The following is a 16,391-nucleotide window of genomic DNA, read 5'->3' as shown; positions in this document are numbered from 1 at the left end:
CAACTGTGTTCTTAATTTTTTTTAAATCACAAAACGTCTTTCCTTGTTGGCATCCTATTAGCTAGCTAAATTAAATGGCAACCGGAACTCGAAGTTACGTTGCCTATGATGTCATCAGAGGGTGACGCTCAAAAATGTTAACATAAAACACATTTTTATAGTTTCACAATTATAGTTTTACATGCATCAAACAATTCTAAATGCATAAAAATGACAAATGAAAGGGATAAATGAACATTTAAGGTTACTTTTACCTTCACTGACGACGTGACTCTTGATGTGAGCGTTACCAAAGATGCGATGTCAACACGGTCAGCATCTTCCTGTTTTGTTAGTTATTTATTGAATGTAATTCAATACAAAAGTTTTTTTCCCTGGTACTTGAAACTTGCTGTGGCTCCACTCTGGGTTATTGAGGTAAGAATCACTATTGAATTAAAGAAATAACTCATGGCGGAACTGGACGGTGGTGTCTTTACCTCCACATTGTGTCTTTGTGAACAGTCACATCAGGATTCACATCTTTCTTTTAAAAAAAAAAAAAAAAAAAGAAAAAGAAAAAGAAAAAGAATCCCAGCTTCTTCAACTAGAAAAGCACTCGGAGAACGCAGACCTCCGCCAAGCGGCATTGTCCCGCCATTGTGATTCACACTAGAATAATAATCCTACATTTTTTGGATCAGTGTTTTATATTTTGTAGAACCGGTTGGAAACCTGCCCTGTATTTTTTTCCAAGTGCTCTGAGTATTTTTTGTGGCGTTACATACACAAATGTTGAAAATGGTCCTTTCTTAAAGAATTATTTAAAAAATTCCTGAATCCAGACGTGATCCGGATCACCTGCAAAATGTAATCACTTCTTCCAGATCCCATTTTCGACAATTCCAATTGGGCTGCGGTTGGCGGAGGTAATGAAGGTAAAAATAACATTAAATCTTTATTTATCCCTTTCATTCTTTATTTATATATACTGTATTTAAATGCATGTAAAACTATAATTGTAAAACTATAAAAACCTGTTTTGTGTTAAAATTTTTGGCTTTCTGGAATGGATTCATTGGCTGTACATTATTTGTTATGGGAAAAGTTGATTCAGTTAGCATCCCTTTCTGTTAAGAGGCAGACCTTCTGGAACTAATTCATGACGCCGCCAATGACTCCACTTCATAGTTTTCATTAGTTAAAATCTGAGGAAAACTAAATCCTGCAACAAACCTAAAACATCAAAAATTAAAAAAATGGAACAATTAGCCTGCTCACTGCCTTCAGTCGTTGCTGACACAAGCAGCATTGTCGCTTCTGATTAACTCTATTTTCTCCGCGCATGATTCATTCCAAAGGAACGAGGCGGTACTTTTATTTACTATTTCATTTATCGGAGAGCTTGTTACACACAAACACACACACACTTGGTACTGGAGAGCATGGCGTGCGGCGTCACTTGTATCGACAGACAGCCGTTAAAGCTTTGGGCTGGGATTAAAAGTCTGAGAGTCGATCAGTCAATCGGGCAGATGCAATTATTACAGCGTGCCTTTATTATCAATTGTGGTACTTTTTTCATGATGATTATTTTTATTAGATTTAGTTGCTCACATGGTTCTAGTGCCTTTTGGACTGAAACGGCCAAATGTAGTCACTTGGAAGAACATGTTTTTTGGTAACCATTCCAAAGAACTATTTTGCATTGCAGAGACTCTTGCAACACTTTAGCGTTTAAGGAATGCAGTGATGCACGTTTTGGCAACAATAAATGCAATGGGATGAAAATGTAGGGACCCTGACAGGTGTAAATACAGTATTGAGATTAGGATTTCACAATGCCGTATTTTGTCCAGTCTTCTGTTTTGTACATGAGGCCGGTAAGGCACCAAGGAATGACAAATATTGAACGGAAGCTTTTTACATGGAGTTCAAAAGTTGACAGGAACAGCCAGCCTGTCTCACTTAATGTCCGCTTGAATCATGGTGACACCGAGTGTGTGCGTGTGTGTTGCAACCGACCATATCTCAGCAGCAGCAGCAGCAGATTCAGAGCCAGATCATCTCTCTCGCTCTCTCTCCATCTATCTCTACATCTCTCTCTCTCTCTCTCTGCTGTGATTACTTGAGTAAAAAGGAGCGCTGCGTCGCAGAGAACCAATTTTCCTAATGCACAGGCACACACACACACACACGCACGCACACACACACACAGCACTGTTATTGATGAGGTAAATGGGGAGGGGGGCAACACAGGGGCACATATAGTGCTGGGAAATGTAGAGAGAGAGAGGGAAAGAGAGAGGGAGAGGGAGGAGAGTGGCAACAAGGGAAAAGGACAAGCTGGACGGGGGACAAAGACAGGGACAACCGGCGGAGAAAGGGAGGGGGGCGGGATGGAGGAGAGGGAAGAGGAAATCCAGATGTTCTCGGATGGAGAAGGACGTCCAGAATGAGGCAGCGGATGACTCCTTTAGAATGTTGTTTTTATGCGTGTTGGGAGACGGAACTTGCAAGACAGACAGATTGACTAATGCTGCTTTTGTGTCTCAGCCAGTGATTCCTTCCACTTGAAGTACCCAGAAGAGACACACAAAAATGGGATTATACAGGCGCAAAGTCGGTCCAAAGCACCCAGAGACCAAAGGAACAGCTTTTGTTGTCCACGGTGGGCATGGCTTAAATGTAGAAGCCTCTTTTTTAAACCAAAGACTAAAGGAGAGGAGGTTTTATCAGGAGGAAGCAGCTTCTTTTGGGTAAAGACACTTTGAGGAGTCTGGAGTTTCCTTTAAAAGCTTTTCTAGGAACATTTGAATTTGGACAAACTGCAGGACTATAGTCCAAATTTGGCTGCTCGTCAAGGACCATACACCAGTCAAATATCAGAGGATTTCGATATCAGCGTCTCCAAGTAGCCAAAAATCTGACTTCACCTTTCAACCACAGGTAACTCCCGAACACGGAAAATTGTTCAGCAAAATGCTGGAAAAGCCTCCAGGTTCTCCTTCAATGATGGAAGACCAGAAACAGGTTTTAAGGTTCTAAAATGACCAGAATCATGTCTTGAGAACCTTGGTCACCCATCCTTAACATTCAAAAGGAACCAGGACCTGAGGTTGAACATCCTCCTGCTATCGTCGCTCCATCCTTGAGCTCTTTTCCATCCATCCAGTGTCACAGCCCGGATTGTTGTCTATCCCAGTTGACTTCAGGCCAAAGGTGGACTACATGCTGGACTAGTCACAACTGTGAAGAGTGCATTCGCATTCAAGTTGGAATTGATCCCACCACCGCAAAACTCATCTATGTGAACCACTAAATCTTTTCCAGGAACTTTTGACCAAAAATCTTCAAACCTGCCCGTTTCTCATCTCTTGCGATCATTGGCCAAAGCTGAGTCAGCCAATCAGACTGATTTATTGTTGCGAATGGACGGCGGCTAGTGTGGGATGATGAGTGGGACACACCACAAAGGGCTACATGGCTTTAGCCACGAATGCTAACTGACGCATCAACTTGAACCTTGTTCATCCGGGTTCACGATTCTCTGACAAATTTGGACTTCTACCACTAACTGTCTCTGAAGATCCTTGAGACGCTTCTCTGGATGTCTTAAGGATATCCCCTCCATAAACTTCCTTGAACTGATTTTTCCCTGATCAGGACATTAAGTTAGTTCTCCCAGTCTGTCAGAGTTCTTCTACATAGCTTCTATGCAAACTATTCTTCAAAAAAGCGACAACAACTGTAAATCGTACTTCATCATTTACGATCATCATCACCGGAGCAACCGGAGAGCGAGCGACAGAGCAAGAAAGAGAAAGAGAGAGAGAGAGAGAGAGAGAGGGAGTGCAGCAGCATGGGACTCAGTTGCTTCAAATCCTGGAAACATGACAGAGCAGGCTTCAAAGGTGACACACACTATCAACATATTACTCGTTACCCCCACTAGACCATCTATGTGTGTTTCGTCCTTGGGGGAAAATACTGACTCAAGGTTTTCAAGGTTCTGAGGTGACCGTTACGTGTCGAACCACATGCTTGATTTGACTTTGAAGAGGGTGGAACCTCGGTTTACATTCCAAAAGGTTCGACGAAAAAAAAAATAAAAAATTCCCCCCGTGGGAAATCATGTGAATGCAATTAATCTGTTCCAGACACCCAAAAATTGTAACAAAACATGAACTTTACAAAGAATAATTGTAGTTTTACATGCAGAAGACAATGTGAAACAATTCTAAATGACAAATGGATGGAACTTATTGTTGATGAGGACTTCCTCGACATCCTGATGACAGCAAATTTAACAGTGTTTCTCACCTTTTTTATCAAAGTGGTGGCACTTTTTTTTTGGGCCCCGTGGGGGGGTTATTTTGGCAATAGAAAATTCACATACAGTGAGCACAAAAACAGAGGCAAAATTATAGCGAAAATCTTTGGCGAAAAACAAATCATGGGGTGTACAAAAAAACGAGGTTTGACTGTATGTTTTGTTGAGTGAAAGAAAAACTAGATTTTGCAACATTTTTTAAGTGAATGGGGCTAGAAACCTCAGGTTACGGCATAGTATTTGAAATATTCACTGCAAGAACAGCGTGCTGAGGTCTAAGCTGCAAGTATTATCTATGGACTCTTGACAATAATTGATATAGTTGGAGCCTTGTCCTCTTGTGATCTTGTCTTACATTAACGTAATATGATTTCCTCCTTTGCTCTAATCATTAAGAAGCCTCTGCCTCAAGACTGTCATTGCCTAGTCTGGAAAAAAGAGACCACTGGATTTAGCCATCTTGGTGAAAGAACTTGGACATTCACCCCAAAAGCAATTAAAAGCAGAGCTGTGTTTGTGTCTTTAGGGAACAGAGACGTGTTGGCCAGTCCAGGCTCGTATTTCTTCTTGTCCAACAGCGCCGGCCAGGGGGACGAGTGGCTGAAAAGCCTCAACAAGGGAGTCTGGATCCCTTTCACAGGTACATGAGACAAATGAGCCCTTTTGTAGGCTTGTTTGGTTTGTTTCAACCTTGAATTTGTACTTCATGTGCTTTACACATTGCTAAGCAACTTTCTTTGGAATTGTCCCGCCTTTTGATGGTCCATCCAGTTTTGCCACATATCAGTAAACAAGTCTTTCTGTTGCATCCAACTACATCTGTCTGGACATTTGGACTGTCTCCTCTGCAGGTGTTTTTGGTCAGCGCCTGGAGGAGACGGTGCTGTATGAGCGACGTTACGGGATCCGCTCGGTTCCCCTGGTGGTGGAGCAATGTGTGACCTTCATACGCGAGCGAGGCCTACAGGAGGTTGGCTTGTTTCGCCAGCCAGGACGGGCCAGTCTGGTGAGAGAGCTGCAGGAGGCGTATGATGCCGGGGAGAGGCCCTCGTTCGACAGGTGCGGTTACCCCATCTTCCTGCATGCCTCCCCTCTGTTAATATTTTCCGACAGAGAATTTGACGGTTTTATGCCTGCAGTAACACAGACGTCCACACAGTGGCATCACTGCTGAAACTCTACCTGCGACAGCTTCCAGAGCCTTTGATTCCTTACAGTCACTATCAGGACTTCCTGCTCTGCGGCACAAAGCTTTCCAATGACCCCGTAGAGGTGATGCGCCACTACGTTGAAATCTTTAATGCAAAAAGGCTGCATGAAATACTACAAAACCTTTTTTTGCTGTTTCAGGGTTTAGAGGAATTAAGGAATCTTCTTCAGGAGCTGCCAGTGGCCAATTTTAATCTTCTGAAGTTCATCTGCCAGTGAGAACTTTCCATATGTCTCACAGGAACACAAACTATATTGCACAGGAGGAGGCGGTCCTGAGGTAATCTTTCCACTTGTTTTTCTTGTGCAAAAGGTTTCTTAATGAAGTCCAGAGTCACTCAAAAGGGAACAAGATGAGCTGCCAGAACTTGGCCACAGTGTTTGGACCTAACATTCTACGAGCCAAGGCTGAGGATCTACAAAGCATCATGGGAGGTATAGTATATGCTGTATCAAGATGCTTTATGTTATGAATTCTGGATCTCACTTGGTGTGGTTTTGGCACAGAATGTCAAAAATATCAAAAAATGTGTTGCAGGTGCAGCACTGGTCCAGGTACTGATGTTAGAGCTGATCCGAGAGCATGAGTCTCTGTTCTCTAGAGTCTCTGCACCAGTTCCTGCACATCCTGTTGGCGGTTTTCATGCATCACCAAGTGCTCTGAGACAACCTCATTTACACCAGCCGCCCTGCCTTCGTCAGATGTCTCTGCCGCTTATTGCAGAGCGATGCAGAGAGTCAGGACAGAATGCTCTGGATGAACGCATTACCAGGTACTCTCTGTGAACCGTCTTCCACAGTACTGAATCTGCTCCTTTCCAGTCATCAGTCCTCCATATCTGATAGAACTTGGTAAGACGAGTCATCTACTTCAAGCCTAACTTAAGCTTTTCTTGCTTCCTGTAGCTGTAGCTCCACTGCGGCTACTGCCACAGCGAACGTATCCTCAGGCCACAAGAGATTCCTGGGCCACCGCTACACGTCCTCCCATCCGGAGAACTGCTTCTACCCTGTGCCTTCCTCAAGTCAGGCCTTGCAGCATCAACCCGACGGGAACAATATTGATTACCACCAGCACCTCTCTAGTTGTGGATCATCTCCTGTCAATGCCCAAAACAAGCAGCCTAGATCAATCCACATGGGCCGGATCGAGGCCTGGTCAGATCTGGGAGACACAGTGGGTCATCTATGGAGTTCTGGTGCCACACAGGACACAGTGGAAGGAGTTGACATTTCAGAAGTAGTCAGCCCAGGCAGCAGTGATGTGCAGGAAGACAGCACTCCATCTGTTTACGACAATTTGAACAGAGCATCTTTAAGTCAGATGATGGAGGATATCACTGGTGAACATTTAAAGAACAATGGTGAGGGAGAATCCGGCGAAGAACCAGAGGAGGCATGGCAGACGGTGGATGAATCCTCATCGTGGTCTTCCTGTGAGATTTTACCATCGGACAAGAGCAGTGATCCCGAGGTTAGTCCTGATATGACGTCAAAGAGGCCACCCTCAAGCCAAGCGGAAGAAAACTGCCAAGAACAGAATAACCTTGATAGCGACGACAGAAGCGAGGGCGACGGAGGACACCACCTAAACTCCCCAACATCCGGCTCAATCCTAAGCCCCATCAGCACTGGGAGCTCAGAGGTGTTCCTCCCCTCAGGTCCTCCTCCAGACTTTCCGGGGAGTGAGCCTCAGTCGCAATCCGGCGATGCTCAATCTCTCCTGGCTGAGCTTCGGCAGCAGATGGCCCAGCAGAGGACTGAGTACCAGGCCAGGATACAGAGGTAAATGAAGTCTTTTACTTGCCTCTTTTAAAAGATGGATACTAGAATCCTTACCTGCATTGATAATGTGTTCTAGCTCAGTCTTAGACCTACGGGTAAAAAGGCACAAATGACCAAGTGGTACAGTTTGGAAGTATTATCTACCCCCAACAGGAAGGGTTCGGTATTCGGTAGCGTTAACATGTCAAAAACCTAGTCCATACCAAAACGCTTTAAACAGGTCAACTGCAGGAGGGCGGATGAGATTTGTGGTACGTTCAACAACTTTTCATAATGGAAATGCAACAAAACCGAACTGTACTTCTTGATCAATACTGCAACAAATACTTACCTATGAAGTACCAGAACCCTCCATGATGATGCCTGTGTCCCTGCCCCAGGTTGGAGCGCTGCAATGACACCCTCCAGCGGCAGGTGGCGGTACTGCGAGAGGGTCTGGAGCAACAGAAGCGCAGCCAGAGCGTGGCCGAGGTCAAGATCCGCAACATGGAACGGGCCAAGGCTGCCGCGGATCGCCGGAACTCGACACTGCAGACCGAGATGGAGTTGTTCTTTCAGATGTATGGGAAGATGAAAACACGGGAGGGATGCGATGATGATGATGGAGTGGGGCGAAGGCGAGAACGCACCTTGAAGAGCCTGTGAGAATGGAGGGGAAAAGTGGAATTAGTGGTTGATGGGTTGTTCTTTCTGAAAAATCCACCACTTTTCCCTCAACCTAGGAGCCGCGTTTTACTGTTTTATACACTTAAGACATAAGAGGAAGCCTTGCTCTGTTCACTTTGCATGAATGCGCTTTCATAATAAAAACACTGAAAATAAATTTTAGCTGTGAACTCTTTTGAAAGTGCAGCTTAAACAATAATTAATTTGTCCAGAACCAAAGTGCAGACACAAACTCCCACAAATCAAATTCTATTAGCTCGGCCACAGGAAATGCCTAAATATGAAAGACAAAAGGCCTTTTTTTCCAATGAGAATTTCACATTTATTCTCAAATGCAGTCAAAAACAATACTGAAACTTTCCGAATCAAGCTACAGTCTCATGAAGACACAATTTTGAGAGACTTCAGTCTCATTTAGAGCCACAGAGAAAGACATTTAATATTCATGGGTGCTAAAGGACAAGGAAACGCCACAGCAGGGTGTCAGGTATGCCATAGAGGGGTAACAGGTACGCCAAAGCCTATTTTGCCAGTAAGGCGACTGGTCCTCTTAATGAAAATAATAAAAAAGTGCAATAAAGACAATGCTTCACATATTGGACATCCAACCAAACACAATCTTTCAAATAAAACCCACTGAGGAACAGTTTGACATCACAGGATGAGTCTAATTACGTATTACATTGGTTTTTAGGATTATTTTGTAACAAAAAAAAGTCTGCCTTTAAAACCTAGTGGTTTCTACTTCAAAACAAACCCTTCATATTTGACCACTTGTACAAAAATAAACAAGAGTGTGCTGCAATCATCTCTTCACTGCACACAAACACATACAAATCTAGTCATTAAAACATGTAAATAATAAAGAGGAGACATAAAACAAAACAATGTGGAATATTTAAGCGAGCAAGTCAGCTTGTTTTATAGAGTTGCTTTTTTTTTCTGCTTCAAGATACTACATTTCGATTCCATAAGTCATTAGTTAGCAGTGCAGCATGACAAACAAAAAACGTCATGTCCCTGGTGGTAGAAAGCAAGCTAAGGTGCAATCATAAGAGGTTATTTTTCAGTCCATTTAAAAGGATTTATGAAAAGTTTTAATTAAGAAGAGGAAGTTTGTTAGATCAGCTATGTCTACACGTAAAGTAAGGTAATGTTAGAAGTTGGCCTGGGATATTATGAGTTTTAGGTGGAGACGTCACAAAATCTTTGCTTGGGTGCAAGATGATGGTGAATATAGCTAATATAGCTCACTTTGTAGCAGTAATCGTAACAGGGGTCCATTGGCTAGCAAGTGACCGCCAACACTGAATACGCTAGTTTGACTAAAATTTTCATGAAAAATATGTCAAAGTGCCGCTGCCACACAATTTCACCAAACCTTCCAGGATAATACGTCACACAAACCTTCCATCCATCCATCCATCTTCTGTTGCTTATCCTCACTAGGGTCGCGGGTATGCTGGAGCCTATCCTAGCTGACTTCGGACGAGAGGCCGGGTACACGCTGGACTGGTCGCCAGTCAATCGCAGCACACAAAACTTGGAAAGAGTTAATTTTTCCATGAAGTTGTATGACGATAATTTCTTTCTATACATGAAGAAATCGGAGGTCCTTCAGTCAGCTGCTAGTTAGTTAACTGCCTTACAAAAAATGGAACTTCTAATGCCAAGTGCCTGAAGTTGTACGATTCAGGTTTTGACCAAAACTTTCGTCAAAATAAGTAAACTTGGAAACTATTAAATACATTTCCATGATTTTTTATGGAGGAAAAAATGTTTCTGAATATGAACAAACTGGAGGTCAATGAGCTGGCTAATTTAGAGTGTGCTGCCAGTACATAACTATGGGAGTTGAATGGAATGTTTTCACGACTTTCTATTAAGATGTTTTATCCCAAAGAGCTGCCACTATGTGATGTCACTAACCAAAGGTAGGTTAATGGGATGTCGACCACATTGAAATGTTATATAATGATTTTGGACCATGCATCTTTCACATTCACTAACTCAACTGAATGATGACTTCATAAGGAGTAGCGGCCAATCAGGTAACAGGACAGACGTAAGACTTCATCAGCGCTTAGAAGCCGGAGGGCGTCAGGATATTCATGTCCCGCGGCTTGAGCTTGTGCGGGCGCGCCCCCTGCCGCCGACCCTCCACCGTTGGGATCTCCATTTTGGGTGGCGCCACCTTCTGGGCGTCGGGGCCGTCAGCCAGTCGTGTGCCCTGCGACTTCATGACCTCCATGGCGCTCGGCTTCTGGGCGCCGCGGTAGGCCTGCAGCGCAAAGCCTGCTAGGTAAAGACAGAAGGAAGACTGAATTTAATTTGTTGCATGTTTCACAGTAATATGAATACATGGGAAAATAAATTGGTCAATAATTTATTTAGGACTTCAAGACAACAAAATTAACATAATAAAATAATCCATATAAATAGCTTTATTAAACAGAAATCGGTTCTACTTAACAGTTTGCAGGGTGTCCATGTTTCATCACTATTGAGCTGTCAGTTATTGGTGTTTTATTTATGACCGGCAATTCGACACTATTTCATTTACCACGCAGATCTCCACTCAAACAGTGTGACCATCGTCTTTATGCTATTTTGTACTCATTTGTCATTACGTAAAAGGCATAAAGTCTGAATTGAACAGTTATAATAAAAAAACTACTAAGAGTTGAAGCAAATATTCTTTGACCCTTTGTGAGCTTCAGCTTCAAAATCAGATTACACACACACACACACACACACACACACACACACACACACACACACACACACACACACACACACACACAGTTGCTAATGGTGATTAATCATGATTACTTCATTTAAAAACTCATTAATCTGATTAAAACTTTTAATCATTTGACAGCCCTAATATATATTTTAGACTTTGATTGTACGAATTTTAAAAGTAAAATCTCGTCTCGTGGACCCAATCCCATGTATCGTCTCAAGAACTGAGTGTCTCGTGACACCCCAAGTAACTGTCAGTGTATTAGTAGTTTTTAACTACTATTTTCATATTATTTTCATATTGTTCATTGCTTGATTTTGTCATTATTAGCGTGTTTTACCTTTTATCTTTTCTTTTCACTTTTTACTCCTGTTGGCTAGTGGTTGCTGTTTTTTTTTGTTATTGATTTATTTTTTTAAAGTGCCAAATAAATTTGGCTTGGTTAAGATATTTTATGGGTAAACTAAAAATATCTGATTAATTATTCATCACTACATGATGAACTAGAGTACTTATCTTACAGTATATTCTTACCTACCCAAAGTCATGCACAAGGCTTGCGCGGGGTGAAAAATAAAAAAAAACAACTCCAAAATGTTCTCCTCTGCAGGCTGCTGCTGTCAAAAACATCAGCAGGTTTTATATACATCCAACATGGCTGCCAGTCTGAAGGTCGCCCATTCACTTATTAACCCGCCTCTTCTTTTGTTTATGTAGGACTACAACATGACGTCACCGCAGTGTTTACATGGGTACAGCCTGCTTGTTCCATGTATTTATTCGTGATATTGAACATTTTCTTACTGTGAGCAGGTGGTCAAATTCAGGTGGCTTCACACACTTTTTTTTTCAGTTTTATGTAGTGAAAAACGTCTCCTTTTATTTACCTGCATTAGAAGGATCAGAGCCCAGATCGGAGGTGGACTTGTGCACGAGTGGTCGCGGCCCAAAAACACCCCAGCGTTCCAGCACCCCCCCTCCCACCACTGCCCCATCTCCTCCTCCCAGGTCCACACTGCTGTTGGAGGAGCTGACGCTGATGTCAGAGCTAGTGCTGCTGAACCAGCCCCTGCATGAAACACGGGCAAGTTACACATTAGCTTGGATGCTGTCACATGGTGCTCAGCATGTTGATTTGTTTGTGTGTACCTGCGCTGCTGTTTAGGGGAGCTGTGGGGAGTGGTGGATGGAGTGGACTGGGCAGAGGAGTTCTGGCGCTCCTCTCGGGCCTCCATGCTCTGGATCTGCATTTTCTGCACCGCAGCGTTGCAATTTGTGTAGCACTTATGTTATGCTGTACATCCCTTTGCTCTACGTGTGTCCTACCTGGAAGGATTCGGGCATACGATGGAGGCGACGCGTCTCCTCGGCGTTGAGGCCTTTGTGAGGCGTGTAGCTGGTATCCGTCAACCCCGCCTTCTGCTCAAACTTGTACATGCTGTCGTGAGTCTGCTCTGAAAAGACAAAAATAAACAGAAATGCCTTACGTCGTCTTTATCAGGGGTCGGCAACCTTTAGCAGCCAGAGCCATTTTGCCCCCTCTTCCAGTCCAAAAAATATAGTCTTTGAGCCACAAAACATTGCACAGCCTATTAACTTGTAAAAGGTCTAATCTTCTGAAAATGTTACCTGTCACAACATAAAATTCAACAAATAAAAGTGCAGGGTCCATGTGTAGGCCTACTCTGAAGTCATTTAAACACTGAAATCTGTAAGCCTTTTTGAATGGTTCCCGTATTTGTTTAAAATTAAAACAAAATGTAGCCAACATTAACATAAAAAAGCTCATCAGCATTCCCATTTCTGCATATGAGTATCGTTTGCGTTTATGCTTGAGCTGATTTGTCATCAATATCCATTCTATTTGTCCTGTCCTTTATCTTTGCAGGGAGAGGCATTCTTTCATTTTCTGAATCATTTCTTGCTTTCCAAACCCTCTTGGTGACTTATTTTCCCAAAAGCGACTACTGTAGTGACAAATGTAGGGACTGATATTTGGCGTATAAGTGAAAGCCTTGCCTCACAGCAGTCACAAGCAATCAATGATCAGTCAGCTCCCGCTATGTGCCTCTCCCCGTGTCACCACCCCGGTGATTAGTGTGTCACAGTCTCCGAGCATATAGCTACAGCGCGCTTCTCGTTCTAAAATATATTGCTATGCTCTCGTTAATGAGTAGTTGGTTCTGACTCAACTCAAAACTCCCTCACCTTATTCATCTCCAGTGAGACTCACTGCATACACTAGCCCACCTCCCCCTCCCTTGCTCATCCAATCAGCAGTCAGGGAGCATTCACTGACTTGCAACAAGTCGGATATTTCACATTCTTTTCGAAAATGCCGTACTTGGGTGTTAAAAAAAAAAAAAAAAATCATTGCGCTCGACGAAGGGAGACGCAACAAGGAGGCTGAAGAGCCGCATGCGGCTCCAGAACCGCAGGTTGCCGACCCCTGGTCTACATATACACAGTTGTTACAAATATATGTTGAAAATTTGTGTCATTATCTTACTGGTGATGAGAGAGTTGAGGATGATGGAGGAAGCCTTGGTCTTCACCACGCTTTGTGACCTGGGGGGGGCACTGTCAGCAAAGTTAGACTGACATGCTGCACCACCTTCTTCCTCCTGGTGAAAAAAAAAAAAATTATTTACAAGTAATAAGTTAAAATGTAGTGATGTAGTTTAAGGAAATGCAAAGACCAATTTTCTGATTTCCAACAACTTGCAAATGTAATAAATATACACATACACACATACCGGGTGCTCCAAAAAAATGTATACACACTTTAAATAATTGTAAACGAGGCGTTTATTATAATTGTTTACATTTTCAGAAAGTAATACAATTTACAAACATAATTTTATTGTTCTGTCACTGCCTGTTCTCAAACTGACGTCTGTTCTGGTCCAGACAACGCGAAGCAATGGAATGGTTTGATTTACAATTGAGTTATCAGATAATAAAGGGTATATACTGAACATTTTTTGGGCTATCCTATATACATACTACACAGATTATTATTTAACTAGAAAGGGGAGTAAAAAAAACTACTGTGAAAATAAAGTAGAAGGATTACAAGATGTAATGAAGAATTTAGAGACTGAAAATAAGAATAAAGTTGCAATTTTATGGCATTAAAGTTGTGAAACCATGAGAAAAAAAAGTTGTACTATTAAAATAATAAAGTAATACAATCATCCCTCGCTACATCGCTGTGCCCTCACTCGGTTGTGGTTTTTCAAAAACGAATTCATAAATGATTGCCATTTTGTGGTTGAATATGTCCTACCATTAGTAAAGAAAGTATGCAGAATTAAGCAACCTGTATGTATTCTTGGCCTAAATTAAGCCTTTTCAGGCATAAAAATGGCTAAATGAACAAAAATATAAGTGTAAGGCATTCAGACGACGTAATATGGAGTGTGATATCTGTGACTTGTGTGTGCCTGGGAAGTGACGTGTGTAACGTCAGCTAGCAAGACTTGACTGTTCAGCTAAGTCTTAGTAGTGTGGAGAATGCAGTGACTGGCGTGAGTTGTGGCCGACAGCAGCTCCTGTGTGAACATTCACTGCATATATCTGCTTGTTAATAAAGCAATTTAAGTGCATCGTGAAGCTCTCCTTAACCACAAACAGTATTCTACACTGGTCACTAGGTAAGGTTACATTGATGAGACAATAGCCACAGCAGGAAGTACGCTGTCAACGCTAACGTGAGTTATATCTTATTTATGTCAAAGTTGTCTTATCTTGTACAGTATTATTATGCCTGCTATATTGGGTAATACGAGTGTAAAAGTGACAAAAGGGGTGTTATTTCATGTCTAGAGCACTCTAATTAGTTAATTTTGATGCTCTAACTATGAAAATATTCAATTTATAAAGAAGGAATCCTACTTGGCGGGAACTAAAGATACCACACATCTGAAAATCTATTTGCCTGACACTAGTCGTTTTAATATTAGCGTGAACATTTGTAATATATTTGAGTTGTAATATTATGAAGCAAAAAAGTGGAGGTTATGAAAGAATAAACCTCAGATAAGGATAGTAGTGTGTGGTGCGGGAGATGGTCTGACCTCAGCCAGCTGGTTGAATTTCCTATCCGGCACGACCGGTCGTCTCCACAGGTTGGTGATGTTGATGTCATGGGGGGGCGTGGACATGGGGGCCTCAAGGTTGTCGTCGTAGCTTAGCGCCCTCCGCGTCATCCCGATGGGGAGCTTCATCCCGCCCATCCCTGAACCTTCAATGGCTGTGGGCACACGTGATCGTTGATTATCAATTATTTTTCAAAATGGGGGTTAATTTTGGACTCAAAATGCATAAAAATTTGAGGATAATTAGGGTTGCTGCGCTTGTGTCAAGTCATCACATGCGCAACAGAAATAAAACTTCCTTAGTCAAGACAGTGCATTATATGCTGCTTATAATGAATATTGCTTTTCCAACAAAATCTCACCTGGTAAGTCTCCTGAACCAGACATGGCTTCTGTACTGTTATAAGGGAGGATTTACCAGCACCTGAGGGAACAGGTCACATAATTCAGCATAATTACATCTATTTTCAACATCGCATCTGCAGGATCCAAAACAGAAATGATGGCAATATGCATACATATGACTATAGCAGCAGTGTAGAGCAGGCGGTAGAGAGGTTCATCCCGTCCTGAGGTGGTTCTGTGCTGTGGACAGGACTGATGGGGAGTCCACTGAGGTTACATGAGGTGAGCTGAGAAGAGAAAGGCCCTCTGGCAATACATTATGGGTAGGCAGCCAGACCCAGAGGAAGGAGAAACAACTGCAGGAAAAGCAGATGTGCCAACAAGCCATCAGCTAAAAAAGATATTATCCACCTCCCAAAAAAAACATCTGGTTTTGTAAAATGTGACAGTGAAATGCCTGAAGTTGACACAAGGACGAATACTGTACATATAAAAAGGAATGGCTAGCTTCAACAACAAATTGTTTAAAGAAAACAACGGTGTGAGTGTATGTCACCTACGGCGAATTGGAGAACAGACATTAATACGTAACATAGTTTCGTATACCGAGTTTTAAAACAACTTATGAGGACGAAGAACCGCAGCTTACTTTATTCTGGCGGTTTTGACTGCGGTCTGGCATAACGACATAGCGGAACAAATCGCTGCAGAAGGACAACAAGATGCCACGCAGTTGGCGACCTAACGACATCTCTCGTACATTTATTTTCTTACCAGGGCTACAGTGGATTCAGGTCGGCTATAGAGTCACCCGTACCCCTTCGGTGATGAGTGGACAGTTTGTGGAATGACTGAATATTCGCTCGGCGGCCATTATTAATAAGACTTGTTATTGAAGGACTTCCGGGATGGAGGAATTGGAACATCTCGCGAGAGTTGATTACTAGTCGTTTCGGAAAGACTGTTGTTGTTTCTTGTAACCAACATCAGTGACCTTTATTGTATTGACTTGTTTTTCGATATATATTATATTAGCAGTCCCAATAATTACATTTTAATATAACATAAACAAGCGTATAGTTGCATGAAATACTAATGGTTGTCTCCATCTAGTGTCCAACGTGTAGCTTGCACATTCTCAAACATTTATAAGAAAAGAAAATATCTAAAATGTCAGTTCCATCTATTAGAAATTATATATGCTTTTGTGTTGCGTTTGTGCACATAC

General features: G+C 42.4%; 2 protein-coding genes across 3 annotated transcripts; one reads left to right on the top strand and one right to left on the bottom strand.

Annotated features, from left to right (window-relative positions):
- Window positions 1-2,302: 2,302 nt before the first annotated feature.
- Window positions 2,303-8,114, top strand: LOC129168849 (rho GTPase-activating protein 24-like). The gene is made up of 9 exons (XM_054754564.1): window positions 2,303-3,893; window positions 4,839-4,952; window positions 5,164-5,371; window positions 5,452-5,584; window positions 5,663-5,736; window positions 5,835-5,956; window positions 6,060-6,294; window positions 6,428-7,306; window positions 7,687-8,114. The coding sequence occupies exons 1-9, from the start codon at window positions 3,842-3,844 to the stop codon at window positions 7,949-7,951; spliced, it is 2,082 nt and encodes a 693-aa protein (XP_054610539.1). The 5' UTR covers window positions 2,303-3,841; the 3' UTR covers window positions 7,952-8,114.
- Window positions 8,115-8,287: 173 nt separating this feature from the next.
- Window positions 8,288-16,090, bottom strand: LOC129168852 (putative monooxygenase p33MONOX). Of its 2 annotated transcripts, none has more exons than XM_054754574.1 (9): window positions 15,938-16,090; window positions 15,337-15,519; window positions 15,181-15,242; window positions 14,798-14,973; window positions 13,228-13,342; window positions 12,045-12,172; window positions 11,868-11,971; window positions 11,606-11,787; window positions 8,288-10,270 (listed from the first exon to the last, which is right to left on the bottom strand). In XM_054754574.1, the coding sequence occupies exons 3-9, from the start codon at window positions 15,203-15,205 to the stop codon at window positions 10,056-10,058; spliced, it is 945 nt and encodes a 314-aa protein (XP_054610549.1). In that variant the 5' UTR covers window positions 15,206-15,242; window positions 15,337-15,519; window positions 15,938-16,090; the 3' UTR covers window positions 8,288-10,055. The 2 variants fall into 2 exon arrangements, with proteins under 2 accessions (XP_054610549.1, XP_054610550.1); XM_054754575.1 differs by having other exon boundaries at window positions 10,052-10,267.
- Between the last annotated feature and the right edge of the window lie 301 nt (window positions 16,091-16,391).

This window comes from Dunckerocampus dactyliophorus, chromosome 16, assembly GCF_027744805.1.
Source record: "Dunckerocampus dactyliophorus isolate RoL2022-P2 chromosome 16, RoL_Ddac_1.1, whole genome shotgun sequence".
NCBI lineage: Eukaryota > Metazoa > Chordata > Actinopteri > Syngnathiformes > Syngnathidae > Dunckerocampus > Dunckerocampus dactyliophorus.
Note: the sequence above shows the minus strand (reverse complement) of the source record. Positions and strands in the feature narration are given on the sequence as shown.